Consider the following 20,312-nt stretch of genomic DNA (forward strand, 5'->3'; position numbering starts at 1 on the left):
GCTGTTGAAAACCCAGCGGCAGTTACTTAGAGGCTAACTGTTTATTCTATTCTAGGATTAAAACTTCCTACAATAGTTCTAAAGACACACACCAAAATTCAAGCCCACTTGAATTCAGAAGCAACTACTTGTTGCTAAGACAGACACAGATGAATGATGCAAAATAATAGGAACATAACCAACATAAGACTGAGGCTTTCTAGGTCCTCACTTTCAGCCTATCTGATGCTGGAAGAAACACACTGACACACTCTATTCTATCAGGGCAGGCCACTCAGTTACATAAAAATCTTCACAACACAGCTCAAAAATGTCAGTACACTTCAAAAAGATTTTCCTTTATTGAAACACATTTACAGCATGCAGGTTAACTTAAAATTATATGTCTTCCCAAACCACTTATGTTGACTGTAACCCTAAGTGCTGAAAATAAAGCAACATAGTCCACAGGTAGACTCTCTTCTGTTACCTCAAATCAAACTGAGAGTTGCAAATAAATTCAGTTATGCATAGTAGTTAGTTTCCTTAAGTTAGGCAAATAATTTAATGAATCACCATGAATAAATACTACTCTTATTTCACTGAGTTTCTCTTCTGAACCAATTACCAATACCACTCAGAGGGACATTAATATATCCAGTCACAAAAAAGACACTGCAAATTAAAATATTTTCAATATTCTAGATGATAAAAAATGTCCATTTTGAGTGAATGCTATATTTAATGACCTATCATAGCAAAAAGAGCAGTTTAGTTCACTGAAAAGAAATTTATGTAATTCTTAGTACACTTTATGAAAGTTTGAAATCATAAATAGAAAAGAAACATTAAAATTTAAAAAACCTAACTGTGTTTTCTTAACCACATGCTAGTTACAATTCATTGTGTGTTACACAGCACCAATACCCATGATACATCTTGAAATTACTGTCTTCAGACAAAAGAGAATTTTTTTTTCCATTATGAAAACTGCCAAAGAAGCGAGTTTTCATTTGGAAAAATGTCCTTATGAATGCAGCCCTGCCTGTCACAGAGACCGCGATGCCCACAGGGCTGGGCCTCTCACTGACCACGACTCCCACCTCGCTGCATCAAGGTTTCACTTCGGCTTGTGGAGTGTTTCAGTCAGTCATAGAAGCAACACAATCATAAAGGCTGCATACTACAACAGCAAAGATTTTGACTGTTAAAAAAATAAATAAATTTATTTTTCAAACCAAAATTATTATAAAAGTGGAAATTACAATAGTTAAGGAAATAGAAAAATAAGCCAATTAAGATCTGAGTCTTCTGACTATGGCTCCAAATTTAATAATACAAATATCTGTATATAAAACTTTCCAAAGGTTCTGCCAGCCAGATTCTAACCCAGAACCTCCACAGCTTCTCTCCTAACCGAATAACCTCAGTCAGCCCATTTCCTGTGATTTCTGCTAACAGGGCTTCAGCTACCCCAGCACTGAGGAAGCAGATGGTGAAATCTTTCCCTGCTACTTTCATAGATCCTTAAAATGTACTTGATTGAGTTTAATCATCTGAAAAATAAGTGGCAAAATAGGTACACACTTAGTTCTAATTTAAAATTTATGCACTATGGCCAAGAATATAATTTTTTTTTTTTGAATCAGTGACTTGCAAACAATTTACTATTCCTAACTACGCAAATTATAGTGTATGACACAGTGTAGGTGGAAACTGCCTTCAAGACTTCAGAGAAAAATCAAACCATGTAGTTTTAAGTTTAGTTTCTGTCCTGTTGACAATTGTCTCAATTTTCAAAGGCTATAAATTTATGCCAGCCTATAGTTATTTAACAGTTAAAAATGTTTAATTCTACAATGTCTTAATCCATTTCTTTCCTAATATTAAAGATGACACTAGCATCTTCCAATTCCTCCTTTAGCAGGCAGGTGTAACAGCGAAGCAGGGCCCTGCTGGCCCACGAGGCTATGCTGAAGTGCAGAACTAGAGGGGACACCGTCATTTCCAGACAGCCTTACCGTGAGACTTCCTCTCATGTATGAAGTGTTTCTAGTCACAGTAATGTGCAACAGGCATTCAGGAGCAAACAGCCAGAGGCCTACCCAAGACACCACACCAGGGACACAAGCCCTGATTTCACTCCAAGGGATTCTCGTCATGTTTCAGTTAATTAACTTTTTACTTCTGTTTCTGAGACAGGGTCTCCCTACGTAGCCCTGGCTGTCCTGGAACTCACCATGTAGAGCAGGCTGACTTTGAACTGACAGACACCCACCTGCCTCTGCCTGGATTAAAGATGTATGCCACCACACCCTGCTTAAGGGCTTTAAAAAATACAGTACTGACTGACCTGACATATTCTGTGGCATGTAGTGCTGAAAGTGGTAAAATTTAAGACATTTAATCTAAAGCTTCCATATTTCCTTAAAGAAAAAAAAAAAAAAAAAGGAAGATGTTTTAGTAGAAAAGGACAATGAAGAGCAATAGCAGCTAGGTAATGTAAACAAGATCCAAACACACAGAGAAGGCAACCTCAAGGAGCGAGGTCCTATAAATGGTCAGTCGGCACAGTGAAGACACCAAAGACGAGGAGTAACGAACAGGCTGAACCGTCATCCCCTGCCAGGATATCAGCAGGGCGCTCCAGTGCTGGGAAGCAGCAGGGCTTACAGGAGTGGGGAGGAAAGAGCTGTACAGGCTAGGAGTAATTTACACATCAACAATGTAAATTTCTACAATCCCAGGGGGGTAGAGGTTATAGTTATTGAAAGACTGATTTTATGTCCTCTTCAAACTTCAGTTACTTTTCAACACCTGAAATAGGAGAAAGCAGAGAAAACTCTTAGTTTTTATAAAACTCATGTTTGATATAATAATGAAACAAATAATTTCTTTTAAAAATCCTTTTAATTAGATTAATCTTATGTGCATAACCGTCTCGTCTGCATGATATACATGCAGCACACAACTGCCTGGCGTCCATGGCGTTTGGAAGAGGGATTCCCGGGGACTGGAGTTACAGGTGATTGTAAACCACTGTGTGGGTAACAGGGACCAAAGTTGGGTCCTCTGCAGGAGCAGCCCGGCTCTTAAACACTCTCATCTCTCCAGCTCCTGATCTGTCTTTTACTATCTTCTACCTGTTCTTGAGCAGGGCAGTGCCTACAAGGTCGGCCACCACTTTTCATCTCTGCAATAAAGCTGTGGGTGGAGGGATACAGACTAACTCTGTTTAATGAAGAAAACACGGCTGGCCATGGTGGCTCAAACTTGTAACTTTGGAGTCGGAGGTATGAGGCAGGAGGTTTGCCATGAGTTTTCGGGGAGGAGTACAGGTAGCATGGAGAAGGGGGGAGGAGCAGGTGTGTCAATCTCTAAGCAGTAAACATATGAGAGTCTTAAATCAAGGAGCATTAACTAGCAGCGGTTAGTTGAAAATACAGACGACCTAACTGAAAGGAAGGAGGAGCTGGGAGGCACGCCACTGGGTGAAAGCACTCACTTGACTGTGGGACCCCAGAACCCACAGGAAGCACTGCACAAGTGCAAACCTTTAATCTATGCTCTTAGATCTGCAAGAGAATGTCTGGGGCTGTCAGGACAGTTAGTCGGATGTGCAGAAGAACCCTGTCTCAAACAAGGTGGGAGGCAAAAACCGACCCCACTATTGACCTCTGGTCTCCACAAACACGCCCGGCACTTGCGGGTCTACAGACATACCCTCGACACACATACCAACTATCTTTAAGTTGTGCTCCTTAAAAACCTACCTGACAGGGCTGGAGAGATAGCTCTAAGGGTAAGAGCACTGGCTGCTCTTCCAGAGGTCCTGAATTCAATCCCCAGCACCCTCATGGTGGCTCACAGCCATCTGTAATGAGCTCTGGTGCCCTCTTTTGGTGTACGAGCACACACGCAGGCAGATCATTGCATACATAATAAATCTTAAAAAAAATCTGTGACAGAAGCTTGGCTATGTAAAACTAGAAATAAAAGGTATTAAACACTATTAATAACTGTCATCATTTCTCTAAATCCATGTTTTTCTTAACATTTAAAAAGTAATTAAAAAACTATGTTCAGGGTATTTACTTTTCAACAGTTTATTCCCCAAACAGTTAAGACACACTGGTGAAGAAATGAAAAGGCTGAGATGATCAGTGTGTCACAGTGTTTGCTGTTCTTGCAGAGAACCCCAGGTCACACCCAGCACCCTCTCAGTGGTCCACAGCTGTCTGTAATTCCAGTTCCTGAGTGACTGATTTCTCTGGCCTCTTGGGCACTATACATACATACATACATACATACATACATAATTTTAAAAGAAAAAAAGTTTAAACAAATGACTGTCCTTTGATCCACCAATGCAACAAACCAGAAACAATTATACTTCTTAAATAAATCTTTTGCTCACCTGAGCTAGCTTATCTCCCCTGTATGTGAAACACCACTGCTACATACATGAGCTCTATGCATTTAGTGAGCTCATGGTCTACTCTATGCATGTGAGTTCAAAGTTTATGTGTGAATTTTAACATGAAAGCAACATCCACAGATAAGCTCAGCTCCACAACGCCCACCTCTTGGGAGGCAGAAGGAGCAGTTTCCGTGTAGTTAAAGACTGTGCTGCAGGATGATTTCCTGACTCCTGGAATTCTCAGGAACTGTTTCCATCTTCCTAATAAAAGGGGCTGAAGTCAGTTATTAGTCCAAAGTGGGCAGAGAGAGGACATGGAGTGTTTGGGAGCACCTCTCACTATCTCCTTTGTCATGATAATATGGCTCACCAAAAATGTTTGCACTATGCGCATGGTGGCACACCTTTTTCCCAGCACCAGGTCTACATAGCAAGCTCCAGGCAAACCAAAATACACAAGGAGGCCCTGACTCAAAACAAACAAATACACAATGGATAAAGGAACAAGTAACTAAACACATAACTACACACATCCAGAAGGAGGCAGCATACAGTCATGATATGAGATGTCCTTGCTAAGTCACTGTCACTAAAAGCGTAGAGAAAGGTATGGTCTAGATTAAAAGAAATTTAAGACCGGGTGCGGTGGCACACGCCTTTAATCCCAGCACTCAGGGAAGGAGAGGCAGGTGGATCTCTGTGAGTTCAAGGCCAGCCTGGTCTACAAAGTGAGTCTACGACAGCCAAGGCTATACAGAGAAACCCTGTCTCAAAAACAAAAAACAAAACAAAACAAAAAACAACAAACCAAACAAACAAAAAGCCCAACAACAAAAAAAAGAAATTTACAGCGAAAAAACTAAAAAGTCCTAGATCATGCCCTGGTTTAGAAAAAGTAGCTACACAGGATGTTAACAAGAAATAGAGAAGGGTTTTGGGGGACAGCTGGGTGGCACAACACTTAACTAGTAAGGCAAAGCCCCAGTACCCCGAGAGAGGCACAAGAGAGACCCAAGTTTGGGTATGAATTAGTATTTATACATATTAAATTTGTTAGGTATGAATGACTTATTATAGGTGCACAATAAAGCTATTTTTTTGTGGATCCACAACTTATTTTTATATTGAATTTTAAATGGACTCGAAGAATGGGTTAACTTTTCCTGTGTGTGTGTATGTGTGTGTTATATGTATGTAGTTTGTGTGTAGAGAGGCCAGAGAGAGGTCATTTACTTCACTGCTGTATGTTTTTGACACACGTCTCCTACTGAACCTGGAACTTTCTGGTTTACTAGCTGGCTGTCCAGTGAGCTCCAGGGATTCCTGCTCCCGGAAGCTGGGTTTACAGATGTGTATTTCCGTGTCTAGCTCTTACGTGGGCCCTCACGCCTCAGTGGCAGCACTCACTTGGCAAACTGACTGAACCAAGTCCCCAGCCCAGAAAGAGCTGACTTTAGCCCTTTACTTTGTTCAGGCTCTCCAATGCGACAAAGCCAGGCTGACACTTGGAACTTCCGACTTTAAGAGGAAACACACAGTGTTACTTTTTAACCTCTACAGATTATTGCTTTAATCTCTACCCAAGAGTTAGAGGCAGCGCTATGCAAAGTGTCAAACAAGATCAAGCAGAATTAAAATACATGAGGCCTGGCATTTCCCAGAAGCAGGAGGGGTTAGCCATCTCCGTTACCTGGTATGTTAAAGCTCCAGCATTTCCTCTGGCACCTCTGCAGTACAGTCAGACTTGTGGCAATGTGTCATCAACTATCAGGCAAAGTGTGGAGCGGATCACTAATTAAAACCCTATCAAGTATCCCATGGTGTCTGTTATCTCTGGAACTTTTAAATTTGAAGTTGCAGCATAGACTAAAGAAAGTCCTCAAATGCCATTCTATCTTCTTGCCAGAAGCAGACAAGCCTGAACTTGATCCCAGGACCCATATGGTGGAAGGAGAACGGCTTTCCCAGTTATCCTCCATTCTGCATACTTGTGCCTACACAGATAAAGTCCACCTTCATTTAAGAAACCAATCAGATACTATTTTGGGCCCATCAAATTAGAAGCTTATGAACTATTAATAGTCAGTGCTGGCAAGGATGCAACAAATGCTAATTTTTATGAAGATGCAATTTAGGCTGTCTTTCTAGGAACAAATTGTAAGAGCCTTAAAAATGTTCATGCCTTGGTATTCCAGTTTGGAGAATGAGGTAGTATAAAGACATTTTAAATTTCATTTAAAGAAGTTTCAATTTCAGAACAAAGTTAAAGTGTTTTATTAAATTTCTAGTAAAGGGAGGATGATGAACTAGGACACACCCATTGGGTAGGATAAAAAGAACTATTATAAATGACCCAATGTGAGTTTTGAAAACATAAAACTGAAAATCTAGATTATCTGAATCTGTAAGAAACCACGCCAAGTTGCATTCCTAAAACCACACATTGAAAGCAGACTCTCGATCCTAACGTGAAACTCAAATCCCAAGCGGGAGCTCAGCATTTCCACACACAGCTACAACTCAAAAGCCGGCGTGCACCCGCACCTGCGCTGTGCCACGTTCACGCCTGCTTGCCTCCGCCACCTCGAAGCGCCACTGGCTGGTTGTTCTGCACAAGGGTTCCTCCTCCACGGACAGCACCTGGGTGCGTCGGAGAGGCTGCGGGGTGCTGTCCAGGCCGGATGGGCTTTGCTGTGAGACAAAGAGGGGGTTAGAAGGCTGCAGCGACAGCACTGCTGTCTCAGGCTTCTCTAGCCACTCCCCGTTCCCGAGTTCTGTTCCGGAGCCCTGGTTTCCCTAGAACAACTCTGCACGGACTAGGCTGGCCTGCAACTCACAGCTGGGCAATTTTCCAAAGTCAGTTCTCTTCCCACTGTGGGATTGAGAGATCAAACTACAGCCATCAGCTCGCGCGGGAGTGCTGCCACCTACAAGCTCTTCGTCTTTCTTCTGCACCAATAACTATTCTGAGGCATGAGCAACTAACTGCCGCTGCCATCTGGCCTTTCCGGAAACTCTCTTTTGCTTGGGTGGTTTTACCTAGACAGTCTCTCCTGGCCTCTGTCTATCTAGGTTTTTTTTTAGTTAGTTACCTGACAGTGAATGGCTATCTCTCAGTTTCTACCTTCTTTCCCAATAGCATCACTCTTTAGTAATTTAGACAGGAATTGCCCGCCCTGACAGCTCGACAGAGGAGACAGGTGTTGCCAAGCTCCCTGGGAGTGTGTGTTCTACTCACCAATCTGCGCTGAGTGGCCCCTTCTGGCCATGTTCTTTGACCTGACCGCCTCCTTTATCCGGTCTACTTCCTGCTGATAGCGTTTGCGGTCTCGAGATGCATTTTCTTTGGCTTCTTTCAGGGCTGACTCCAAAGCTTTCACTCTCTCGGCAGTTGCTCTCAGCCGTTTCTCCAGCTTGGGAAGCTCACAGCGAAGATCTGCATTGTCACGTACTAACTGAAGTTTACCAAGAAAATATGAACAGCTTTTAATGAGATGATTTAAGAAACTGAGTATTTTATGACTGCAGTTTAGCAAAGGAAAACTACATTTTCTGTTGAGCTTTCCCACGTGGGCAGCACTGTGCAGGAATGTACACCTGTCAGACACACCTCCCACAAAGCTGGTGCAGCTACCTTCTGAGACAGCCGCCTACAATAGCCTCACACCAACTCTATGAGAGTGCTGGCACTGCCTCTGCCTCCTGAGCGCTGGGATTAGAGCCATGTCAGCACACGAGGCTTCTGTGACGCTGAGGGCAGAGGCCAGGGTGTCCTGCAGGCCAAGCCAGCACTCTCCCAACAGACCATCCCAGCCCTGTTCGTTTTTATGCACTGGACTGGACCGCAATCCCTCTGCACCTAGGTGAACGATGGAGTAGAACATGGCGCCGGTACACAGAGTTTCCTGCAGTTACACACTTAGATGGTAACGCAACCTCCCCCCTGGGTACATTCCCGAGACAGGGTTTTGTGTCTCCCAGATGGCCTCCAACTCAGGTAGCGAAGGTTGATTCTCCGGTCTCTATGCCCCAGGGAATTGCATGTATACGTGAGCAGTTTTTATGGGGTGCTGGCCACTGAACCCAGGGTTTCGTGCATCCTAGGCAAACTCTCTACTGCGCCAAGTCTCCAGCTGCTCTGCAGGACCAACAGCCTGAGGAAACACACTAGTAAAGCTGAAAGTCTTAACTTCACACTGGTGAGAGCCCTCAGTTGGCAGTAACAAAGGTCTATGTTTAAAAATTAGCAAGATAGATGTGTTCCTTTAAAAATATGAACTGCTTAGTATATTACATTATGTATTTCAGATTATGGGCAAAAAGATCAACAAAGGAAAAGACTGTGCCTTAACTACAAGAGGTTGCCTAGCAAAGTAACAAATTTCACCTTCAATTCCACAGCAAATCATTTTTCATACTTTTCTTAGGCTTTGTTTCCTAACAGCTTTGATAAAAGCACTGGCTCCCCACCTGGGCATGGTAGCTCATACCGTAATGACAGCACTCAGGAAGCAGAGGCAGGACTGCTGAGGAAGAGCAAGACCCAGGCACAGAAACCAAAAACTACAATGTCAGCTTCCCCGACAGCGCCCACCTCTGCGTAACTGCCGGGAGAGCCACAGGGCACAGGGCTCCAGGCTCTGGACGGGCACGAGCTTCCTACACCCTCACGCCATCTAGCACTGCCGCCACACCGCGCGTGCTCTCTCAGTACCTGTTTGTGCACTTTGGTGAGCTGTTCGAGATTGTTCTCAAGGAAGGAGATTTTCTGCTTCTGTGCCGCACTGCCGCCTGTGTCGTCCGAGTCAACCTCGGCGCTCTGAGGAGGACGGCGGAAAAGCAGTGAGAAAGTGTAACAACCAAAGCACCCGAGCTTCCTCCACACACACGGACAGAACAAGACGCACGCAGGCACGACCAATACAAAGACTTAAGGAAAGAGCACCACACAAAGCCAGCACAAGGCTACGCGCACGCGCTGCGTCACCTTCTTCACCCGGGTGGCCAGGTCCTGCACGAAGAGCTTGCGCAGGCTGTGCAGAGTCTGCAGCTCCTTCGCCTGGAGTGAATAGACATTCGGTTACATTCACAGTGACGAAGACACAGAAACCCACACCGCACCCCAGTCCTCCTGTGCCCCTTATGTCCTCACCACTGTCTCCTCCAGACCCTTCAGGTCTTGCCTCGCCTGCTCCCGTCTGTCTTGCATGACCCTAAATTGAAGCAACAGTTACAAAACGGTTACAGGTCTTTAACTGAGTCCATAAATTCCAGTTTTATTTAGCAAAAATGAAACCAAACTTTATGAATTCAAATAGAAATGTACTTAGAGTTAAACAACAGTCTGCCCATGCCACAGCTTTTGAATCTGTATGTACAATTTCAGTCTTTTACATTTTATATTTTACTAGGGATGCACAGATCAGTCGCCATGTGACAGTTCGTATACGGAATGACTCAAAGTTTACCTTAAAATATGGTACAAAGAGTGAGCTGCTAGTTATCCAAAATAATATTCCTTAAAGAGACTGTTGATACTAATATTTGTCTGAGACTGGAGTATTTTACAGCACACAGAACTCTATCTGCAATCCGGTAGAATTCCACCTTCATTGGCTATCCCTGAAGAGCTGGGCCTGAATCCAGGGCCTCGTGCGTGCCTGGTACCTTCCCTACGCCCTGCAAACATTCCACACCCTCAGCAGAACCTTCCCATAAGCCTCTTTGCACTGCCCTCCAGAACAACCATCCTACTGTGTAGTTAGGCCCATGAGAGACTATCACCATGAGCTGTGCGCCTGCTCACACAGTCTGGAAAGCCAGTGACGCACAGTGAATGAAGCAATGAGGGAAACCGTCTGCTCAAAAAGTTATGGTTAGTAGGCAGGAGGATGGTCTGGCAGCTGAGAACACTGCTACTCTTGCGGAGGACCCCAGTTTGAGCCCTAGCACCTGCGTGATGACTTGACCGAGTCTGTGGCTCCACTGAGAGGGGGGTCTATCACCCTCTTCTGATCCCTGGGGGCACCAGGCACATACATGGTCATGGTCAATGTGCATGAATCTGGAAGGCCCCTCATACACATGAAGAGAGGGAAAACAAAACAAAAAAAAAGACACCAAAACTTCATTTTAAAAAGGCCAAAACAACGTCTTTTCTACAAAAAAGCAAATCTGACAAAATCAAGTATTAGAAGCATACCCTGAAACTTTTTAAACTGTTTTTCAGATATTCAGACAGTTTCTATGGCAGGCTCTGAGGTGCTGCAGACCCAGGCCAGCAGGCAGTCTGAGAAACAGGGCTGTGGTCTCCTGAGACTTCGCATGCACATGTCACAAAGCAAGGCAGAAGACAGCCACTCCCAGAAGCGCCTCCAGCTGCCCACAGGTTTAGGCTGCGGCCCCGGGTACTCACGTGAGCTCATGCAGCTTCCTGCTCTTCTCCTGGTCTGCGGCCTTCAGCCTCTCGTGCTCCACCCGCAGCCGCTCCTGCTCCAGCACCATCTTCTGGTTTTGACTGACAAAACAACAGAATATAAACTCTGCCTCAAAGTTTCCTGAAGGTCATCATCAAAATTTCGCTCTTTAGAGGGGGCTTGCTTTTTAAAACAAGAGCTCGGGAACTTGAAATCCTCCTGGCTCAGCCTGGAACTACGCTGGGCTTCAACGAAACTCTAAAATGCCCAATCTGTTTGCCAGCTGGCCAGGGTACCATTACACTGTTCTCATGAGGTTGGGAAAGGAAGGGACGTGGGTACTTTCAGTTATACAGTATCTTTCACATGACCATTTGAAATCATTTCTCTGCTCCCACAGCTTGATATTCACTTCCATTAGGTATTAATACAGCAAGAACCATCTCCCAAAATTTGTCAGCATTTAGTTTGCTCTCACTCTTGTTTACTCAAATCATCACAGATTTCTCTGACTTAGTCTTTATGTGTGAAGACAGACAACTTAGAAAGGAAGAAATGGCTTCTAGATAACTAAGACAATGACTACTGAGAACAGAACACCGTCCCCACAGTCTCAGACCCCGTGGAAGCTGGCAGTTATTAGCACTCACCGTCAAGCTGGAAGCCCTTCCTCCCTTTTTCCTTTACAAAATATTCAGATGGAAGCGCTAAAAACAGTGTTTTCAAAGCCCATCTACAACTTGGAATATTTACTGAAAATGTAAAGAAAGACTCTAACATCACTGACAACAGCAGGTTTCTAGGGAGGATGTATGTCTGTTAGTGCCTCCTGTCTCAACAGGGAACCTTTCTGAATCAGTCTCCAGCAGCTCGGAGAAAAGCACACTTACTCTTGGAGATCAGTGATTAGTTTTTCCTTGGCCTCAACTTCATCTCTCAAACTGCTGATTTGTTTCTGATGGGTTTCTCTGTGACTCTGGATCTGTTGCTCAACAGCTTGCTGAAATCCATTGGAAGGGAAAAGATGTTAGAGTTAGACTCAGTTTCTACAATGATGGATTAAAACTTTACGGTGCGGTAGCGTGCCAAACTTGCCTTGACTTCATTTGCAGTCTGAACCTTGTTTAAGTGTTCCTTTTCCATTTCATGGACTTTCTCTGTTTGGTACAGGAGAGTAAAAAACCAAGGTCAAAGTGAGCCTTAAGATTCCTCACATAAACAGGGCAAATAAGTGTGATAAGGACTTGGCGAAACTCTGCAAGCTCAGGAACACTAGGCTACCTTGTAACCACTGTACTGACATCACAAAAGGAAAATGATATATTTCTAAGCATTGTATTAGCATTTAAACAAACACATACATGTCTAAATGTGTGGGAATATCTTGAATTGCCATTTATCTCAACATAGTTTCTTATTTTGTAACGTGTATTTGGACTACGCATGTTCACAAGGGAGTGTTCACTTGTGTGTGCGTGTCTGGAGACCAGGGGCTTCCATGCATCCTCTATCACTCTTTAATTGTAAAAAATATTTCAAAGGCACACTGAAGTGGATCATTCTTCACTATTCCAGATTCTCTACGTTCTTCCTGCTTTTCAGGGCGTGTGTGTGTACCGCAGTTCCATTATAGTAGGAAGGTGGACGGAGCAACCGAAGCCCGTACCTTGTGCCCGCAGCTGGACGAGCTCCTCACCCAGGGAGTCGACAGACTCCTCCAGCTGCCTCTTCTTCTGCTCCACATTCTGAAGGTACTCTGTCAGGGACTTGATTTTGGCTTCGTGCTTTCAGGGAGAAAATAGTGACATGAAGTGGAGAACTATCTCACGCGCATTTTACAGTCCAGATGTGAGAGATTAGAGCTTGTGTGACTACACAGCTTACAAGACCTATTACTAAGCCCCCTGACCAGGTCCTCGAGAGCTCCCCACTGCTCCCAGCTGAAGACAGAAGCCACTGCTCCCTGCCGTCTCGCTCCCCCATTCCGTCAGTCACACGGCTCTAGCTAATTTCCATACTTAGTATGTCCACAAGAAATCATCTACCTTGTTATACTGCAGCTACACTAAAAAAACACCTACTTTATTACTGAAATACACAGAAGCTTATGATTCTGAAAACTTTTATAATAAATAATAAATGACTTTTAGACTTTTCAGAACAATGAGAAACTACTCTGAAACACTTACCTGGGAGATCCGAAGCTGGCACGCTGCTAACTCCTTCTCATTCTCTTCCATTTTTTTGTTGCTCTCTGTCTGTGTGCTTTCTAGCTGTTTGCAGCGCTTCACCATGGTTTTCACTTCTGACTTCATTTTGCTAATGTAGAGCCTTGCGACAGTGAACTCTTCATCTATCATGCCAGTTCCCTCCGGCTGCTGTGAGAAAAGCCAGGAGGAAGTTAAAGACAGGGTCATGAGGCGGCACACACCTTTCACGCCAGTACTTGGGAGGCAGAGGCAGTCAGATCTCTGTAGGTTCAAAAAAAGCCTGATCTACAAGGTGAACTGAGTAAGACCCTGTCTCAAGCCCCGCCCCTCACACACAGGGGAACAAAAAAGTTAGAGCCAACCATGTTCAATGTGCATTTCCCCAGGCTGGGCTAGAAAACCTGGCTAACTTCGGGGTGCACTATTACAGAAGCCACAGGAAGCCAAGATGTGTATGAGCCATGGTGTGCAGGTGGAGGGCAGGGGCAGCCTGCAGTCCTTCCCTCCCACTTATGTGAATCCCAAGTTGACTCTCGGTACATTGGGTTTGATGGTAAGCCCCCTCTACCAGGGAGTCATGTCGCCTTCTTCTGTTTGCTTGCTTTTGAGACAGGGCCCTACTCTGTAACTTTGGCCATGAACTTCAGTCACCTTTAAAGTTCAAGTAGCCTCTGTTTAACATCACCCCAGGCAGGGCTACAGAATAAGCAGTGAAGTATGTGCCAAGACCACTGAGGATGGGAATTCCCCAGCACTCACAGAAAATGCTGGGCATGGTAGCGCGCACTTGTGATCCCAGAAATGATGGAGGCAGAGACAGACAGCTCTCTGAGGCTCACTGGCCAGCCAGTGTGGGCAAGTCACTGAGATTCCAGCTCAGGGAGAGCCTTGTTCCAGAATCTAACACGCATGGCCGGGCAGATGGCAAAGGTAACGTGTGTCAAGTGTGAGGACCGCAGTGCTGAGTTTCAGAACATCAAGCTCAGAGGCAGCCCGGGGGCAGGTGGGATCACTGTGGCAAAGGAGCTGCTCACTGAGCTGCAGGTTCAGTCAAAGGCCAGTCTCAAAAACTGAAGGGACAGAGTCTGGCAGACATGGGTGCTGACCCTGGCCTCCACACACACGCAAACACATACAAGGTTATTTTTTAGAAAGCAAACGGTAACAATACGTCATGTCATTTATGCGCTTCCCCCGGAGCAGATTCACTACTGCCCAAATCTAACACGAACACAAGGGAATAAAGTTAAGACTTTTAAATAGCTATTTCCCACCAGTGTCAGCACGCACTGTGTGTGATGCCAATGTGCGAGTGACACAGTGTACAAGGTTGGCTCTCCCGTCCAGCACGGGTTCCAGGGGTCACACTCAGGTCATCAGGGTTACGTGGTAAGCACCTTTACTAAGCCACCTCATTAGCCCAGCAAGGCTACTGTGAAGAGAGAACCTTCGCACAGCTGAGGAATACTCCAACACGGCCCAAGAAGGGTGCTCAGTGTTCTTCTCCTTCTGTGCTCCTGGTTTCTTCCCTCTTTTCTCATCTGTTTAAATCACAGCAGCTAGAGAGATGGCTGTGTGTTCAAAGAGGGTGCTGCTCTTCCAGAGGAGCTCAACTGTGCTCCAGCACCGACAAGGGGCGTTACAGCAACCTGTAACTCCAGCTCCAAGGATCCAACAGCCTTTTCTGTCCTCCTGAGCCACCCGTACACATATGCACACACAGACACAGATATAAAAGTCTAAAGAGTAGTTAACACACACTACCACACGTGGCTGTGAGGATGGCATGTATGAACAGAACTAATGGCAGGACTGAAGACATAGTTTAGTCATTAAAAGGTCTGCCACAAAAGCCCAGGGGGTTTTTAACCCACACTAAAAACACAAAGACTGAAAACAAAAAGCAGCCAGGTGTGTGGGCTACTGCACTGCCAACGCTTAAGAGGCGGGCACAGGAGGCTCCCGTAGGCCAAGCCCAGGTCCCGCCAGGATACCTTCAAAAAACAAGGTAAGAAGCAAAGAGCCCAAGGGGACTGATCGCTGAGCTTCACACACATGTGTGGCTGCATCCGTGCCACAGAGCGGGCACACACATAACAGTGCGCGCAAACAGAAAACCACACCTGTGAATTACCTTCACATCATTGTTTCCCACGGCGATCCCAATTTCTGCAAGGTCCTTTAATAACGACGCCATCATCTCGGCGGCTCGCTTCTTCTGGTGGTTGGTCATTTCTTTCAGTTTCTGAAGCTCAGCATCAATGCTTGCTAGAGTTGCCTGACAGGAGAAAAGAAAATAAGGCTCTTCAAATAGGCAGCACAGTCTGCCCCAGACCACTTGGTTCTTGTTTTGAGATCCTGGATCATAATGAATTGTGAGGTAGAAATAAGTCTTCAGCCTGTGTAAGGCAGGCATGTTGTGTTCCTATGTCCCAGTAAAAGCAGGAGTTCTTCAGATTGGAGGTTCTCTGCACGGACATCCGGAACTTCGGCATGACTCGGGTATTACTATCATCCACTACTACTGTTTAATTTCTGAAATTAGTCTGAGCAAACTAATGTTTGGAATGCTATTCCCTGGCTTTGGACAACTACTTTCCATTCAGTTGGTATGCTTCCTTTATTCATTTTCTACATGCTCACGAAAGACAATCCATGCAGTCTTAATTACTACTATTTTCACTACTTCAACATAGGTAATTACTTAGGCCATAATGATGAATGCCATTGAGTTTAATTATTCTAACTGTACATTTAAAATAATAGCTGGTTATCATCTACAAAGTCGTAATTTTGAAAAGTACAATTTGGACCATGTTAAAGTGATGTATCAGTATCAAACGTAGAATTTTTAATGCAATTTACTGACTTTTAGCCAATATTTGAACACAGGTGCCATCATTTCGATTGCTTTTGTGTGTGTGTGTGGGGGGGGGGTTATGGTTGGTTTAGTTTCTGGTTATCAGTAGAACATATATTCTCCCAGTTTACAATATACTACTAGCTCTCCTCTAGATTTCATAGGTCAGCATGCTTCTAGCATAAGATTTACTACACTGGCAGGCATTTTCTTTAATATCTAAATAATAACATTGTTTACATTTAGAACCAACAAAATCTGGTGATTTCAACTCCACAACTGTCTTAAATACCAAAATCAATGGACAAAGACCAACTTCCCAACTCTAAGATTCACTGTTTTACCAAACAGTAACTAGGTTTCCTACAATAATTCCACTTGGGTAGAGTTACAACATTCTTAGCTATCCTTGGCAACTGAGTATGACAAACCTACCTGTTGTTTGGAGAGCAAGAACAGAAAACAAAGTAATCGGGGCAGCAAGCTTTATTTTATTGAGTTCTATTTCTTTTTAGATTATTTAAATATTTTATGTGAGTATTTGCTTGTATGTTACGTATGTGTACAACACTACAGGCCTGGGGCGTGCCAGAGGAGGTCAGAAGAAGCACCGGGCGACTGGAGTTAGTTATAGGAGGTTTGTAAACTGACATGTGGGCGCCGGGAATCAAACCTGGTTCTTTAAGAGCAACAAACACCCTTAACTACTGAGCCACACTTTGGCCTTAAAGTGTCTCAGAAAGAGGCGTATCTTTTAAAGGCGCTAGTTCATGGTACTGACGGCTTTCGTTTAGACATGTGTATAGGCATAAGGTTATTGTGTAACTCAAATGCTGATTTCTGTACCCCTATACGGGGTTGCAAACCTTGCTCTGAGAAAATCTGCTCCCCAATGGTCCCCTGACACGTCAATAAAGCAGCTTACAGCCAATCGCTGAGCAGAAGAGGAAATAGGGCTGGACATCCTACCAGCCAGGGGAGGAGTTGGGAGAGAAGTAGGGGATTGAGCCTGGGGATTCGGCCATGGGAGAGGTCCAGGAAAGATGAGGACAGGAATGCGGGAGCAGGAAAGCTGCAAAAAGCAAGTATTTCTGGGATACGGGCTGGAGGAAACCAAATTAGCTTAGAGGGTTAAGAATAGAGTAGTAACTGCTCAGTTTTTGTGCTGTGAAGCTTATTTTTAAACAGGCTTCTCAATTATTTGTGTGACAGCCAGGTTAAGTGAGAAGCTGAGAAAGAAACACAGTTGTATAAAAATAAGTGTAACACATGTGAGCACAGACAGAAAGAGATGGCAGGCACCAATCTAAACACAACCAGGAACTGGTTTCTAATAGAAAGGGTTAACAACTCGAACCAGAGTTGAAGAATCACAGCTATGTGCTGCTGGCAGCTGACATACGTGTCCGTCGCTACAGACCAGGAGGTCCTATTCCCAGCACTGGAACGTCTTGGCTCCATTCAGGATTCCAGTGAGCAAAACAGTGACCACTCAAACTAACATGCCTTGACTACTCGGGAGTAACTCAAGAAGATACCCAGCATCTCTTCCCTCCACTCCCTTTCGGGTTGTTGAGACAGGGCATCACAACACAGCCCAGGCAGTCTTCCCATCTCTCCTGCCCTAAGGCAAGCTACACACCATACCATGCCACACCTACATCTATTTCTTTATGTGAGTATTTCTTGAGTTTGATCACCTGACAGCTTTAGTAAAGTATGTCAAGTCATTTAAAGTAACAATTAAATTTCGTATCAATATACTTTTAGGAACCAAAATTATAACAGGACTGCTGTGGCTCCTGGGCTTGGTATGTAAGGACAAGTGAGGGTGCGACCTGGGTGTCCTGAGAACTGATGTTAGCAATATCTTATATCTGTATCTTATCAATATACAGGAATAACTTATTTAAATAACCTTTCAGTTAACATTACTTTTAAGTTTTAAGAAAACAAAATATGTCTTACAGATTTTTGATTCAATTCATCACTAAGCAATTCATATTCCTTAGTTTTGTCTTCAACTTCCTGAGACTTCTGGTCATAATTAACAGCCAGTTCCTCTAAGGCCTGTAAAACTTCCTTGACTTCTTCTTTAGAAGCATCATTTTCTGCTTGGAGGCGATTCAGTTCAGTTTGCATATTATCTTGATCCCTTCTGGTTGATGCCAGAAGCTGTATGAAAGAATACATAGAATTTTAACAAACTTGAAAGAAAACACTCATTTGCGTCAAGATTTCACAAACAAGAAATGAAAAGTCACACTATTAAAGGTGCTGATACTTTATTCTTTAACACGTGCACTGAACATGGAGTTATGGACAGGGGATGTGCTAACACTTTGTACAACACAAGAAAGGAAGAGAAATAACCCACATGGTACAAATGCACACACGCAGGTACTCACGTATACACATAAAATCAAAGTAAGGCATCTTTAAAGCACGGAGATTTGCTTTAGAAAACTAAGGGTGGCCTCTGAGTCACGCCTCGGAGAAATTTGTCAACACATTATGTTTGAACTGGAGAGAAGATAGAGGACCATCCACAACAGTGACTTTTCACCAGAGACATTTGGAAATGCATGGGATTATTAATATTAGTAACTGTTGGTAATAACAACAGGGAAGAGAATCCTGAGTGCTAAAGGTCCTGTAGTGCATGGTTCAGAATAGTACAGACACTCCCAAGCCCCCACTCCTAACAGACTGCCTCCAAGAACAGTCTCAGCAGAAGCACACAACAGAGACACCAGGCATAGAGGCACATAGCAGGGGCTGAGGCGGGAACAATGCTAGGCTAGCTTGGGTGCAATGTCAAGATCCAAGCCAACTAAAAAGAAACACCTTGTCTCAACAATCCAAAAAGGTACACTGATGAAGTCAGACTTTTCTGATGACAGCCATTTCTTTAGGCTCTCAAAAACACCTTAAATAGGGGTTATTTTGTCAATTATCCCCAGTACACTGGGTAAAATAAAATGCGGATCTAAACTAAATCGTAAGAAATGTAGGAGAAATGAAATGAAAGGCGACACAGACTGACTGGGTTAGGAAGACAACATGAAGGAGTAAGTATGTTTATTCATGTGGCACTCATCTTTCCAGAAAATCATACAATTACTAACATCTATGATGGCTATTCTTAGTTGCCAACCTGACTACAGCTGTAATTAACTAAAACCCAAATGCCTGGGTACACGGGAGGAAATTTTTTGTTTGGAGGGGTGGGAGAGGGGCTGAGACAGGGTTTCTCTGTGTAGCCCTGGCTACCCTGGAACTCGGCTGGTCTCGAACTCAGAATCTGCCCATCTCTGCCTCCTGAGTGCTGGGGATTACAGGTGTGTACTAGCACCACTGGGCTAGAATATTAGATTTAAAAAACCCGCCACGTTTCTGACTTAACTATCATGAAAAATTATTCACTGAACTCTGGTTTGGGATTAGGACAGATTTTCAAAATTATGAGCTAGCCTTTCAACACACTTCTGTCATTTTGTCTTATGCATTTATGGCAAGTGGCATTTTCAGCATCAACTTTTATAAAATCAAGATATTGAAGAACTAAGTGTGGAAGATGCTGTGTTCGGCAATATCAAATGTGCGGCAAGGATATAGTTCTTTATATAAAAACACTGAAGCACCCATTAGGATTCAAACCTTTCATGTTTAAGAGCAAGAATAAATGCTTATCAAATAACTGCTCTAAAATAAACTTCATGATTTATCATCAGTAAAATGTTTGGGTCATATATTTATTATGCTGGCTAGTTTTTGGTTTTTCAAGACAAGGGTTTCTCTGTGTAGCCCTGGCTGTCCCGGACTCACTCTGCAGACCAGGCTGGCCTAGAACTCACAGTGAACCACCTACCTCTGCCTCCCAAGTGCTGGGATTGAAAGTGTCCTCCCCTACAGTGCCATGCTGGCTTGTTTTATGTTAATGTGATGAAGTTAGGATCATTTTGGAAGAGAGTACCTCAACTGAGAAAATGTTTCCACCAGACCGGCCTATGAGCAGGGCCGTGGTGCATTTTGTTGACAGATATCTGATATGGGCAGGGCTGTCCCACAGGGATGGTGGCATCCTTGGGCTGGTGGTCCTGGGCACTGTACGGAAGCAGGCTAATGAGCCATGAGAAGTCAGCAAGCAGCACTCCTCCATGGCTTCAGCTCTGTTTCCTGCCTTCAGGTTCCTCCCCTGGTTTCCCTCAGTCATAAACTAATAAGCTATGAGGCAAAATGAATCCTGTCCTCCCCAAGTTGCTTTTGGTCATGGTTAGCATGGCAACAGAATCCCAGTCTCACATATTGGTATATCTAGATTACTAGTGAGAAAAAGCCTGCGTTAGATACATAACACAAGTGAGGAAGTGAATATAAAAACTATTATGTATACAGTTGTCTTCCTCCCTCTCATCTATATGTAA

General features: G+C 44.1%; 1 protein-coding gene across 2 annotated transcripts in view; it reads right to left on the bottom strand.

Moving 5' to 3' along the window:
• Positions 1 to 317: 317 nt before the first annotated feature.
• Kif5b (kinesin family member 5B) overlaps positions 318 to 20,312 on the bottom strand; it is a 43,431-nt gene continuing 23,436 nt past the window's right edge. Inside the window, exons 14-26 of one of the 2 annotated variants that reach the window (XM_055629228.1) lie at positions 17,854 to 18,060; positions 15,160 to 15,303; positions 13,005 to 13,190; positions 12,482 to 12,599; positions 11,911 to 11,972; positions 11,706 to 11,815; positions 10,815 to 10,916; positions 9,552 to 9,612; positions 9,387 to 9,458; positions 9,114 to 9,218; positions 7,638 to 7,854; positions 6,944 to 7,090; positions 318 to 2,796 (exon numbers count right to left, since the gene is read on the bottom strand). In XM_055629228.1, the coding sequence (XP_055485203.1) occupies positions 6,960 to 7,090; positions 7,638 to 7,854; positions 9,114 to 9,218; positions 9,387 to 9,458; positions 9,552 to 9,612; positions 10,815 to 10,916; positions 11,706 to 11,815; positions 11,911 to 11,972; positions 12,482 to 12,599; positions 13,005 to 13,190; positions 15,160 to 15,303; positions 17,854 to 18,060 (1,515 nt within the window). In that variant the 3' untranslated portion in view covers positions 318 to 2,796; positions 6,944 to 6,959. Of the gene's footprint in view, positions 2,797 to 6,943; positions 7,091 to 7,637; positions 7,855 to 9,113; positions 9,219 to 9,386; positions 9,459 to 9,551; positions 9,613 to 10,814; positions 10,917 to 11,705; positions 11,816 to 11,910; positions 11,973 to 12,481; positions 12,600 to 13,004; positions 13,194 to 15,159; positions 15,304 to 17,853; positions 18,061 to 20,312 lie in introns of both variants that reach the window. The other variant, XM_055629227.1, reaches the window with a different exon arrangement.

This window comes from Psammomys obesus, unplaced genomic scaffold, assembly GCF_907164565.1.
Source record: "Psammomys obesus unplaced genomic scaffold, mPsaObe1.curated_primary_1811, whole genome shotgun sequence".
Taxonomy (NCBI): Eukaryota; Metazoa; Chordata; class Mammalia; order Rodentia; family Muridae; genus Psammomys; species Psammomys obesus.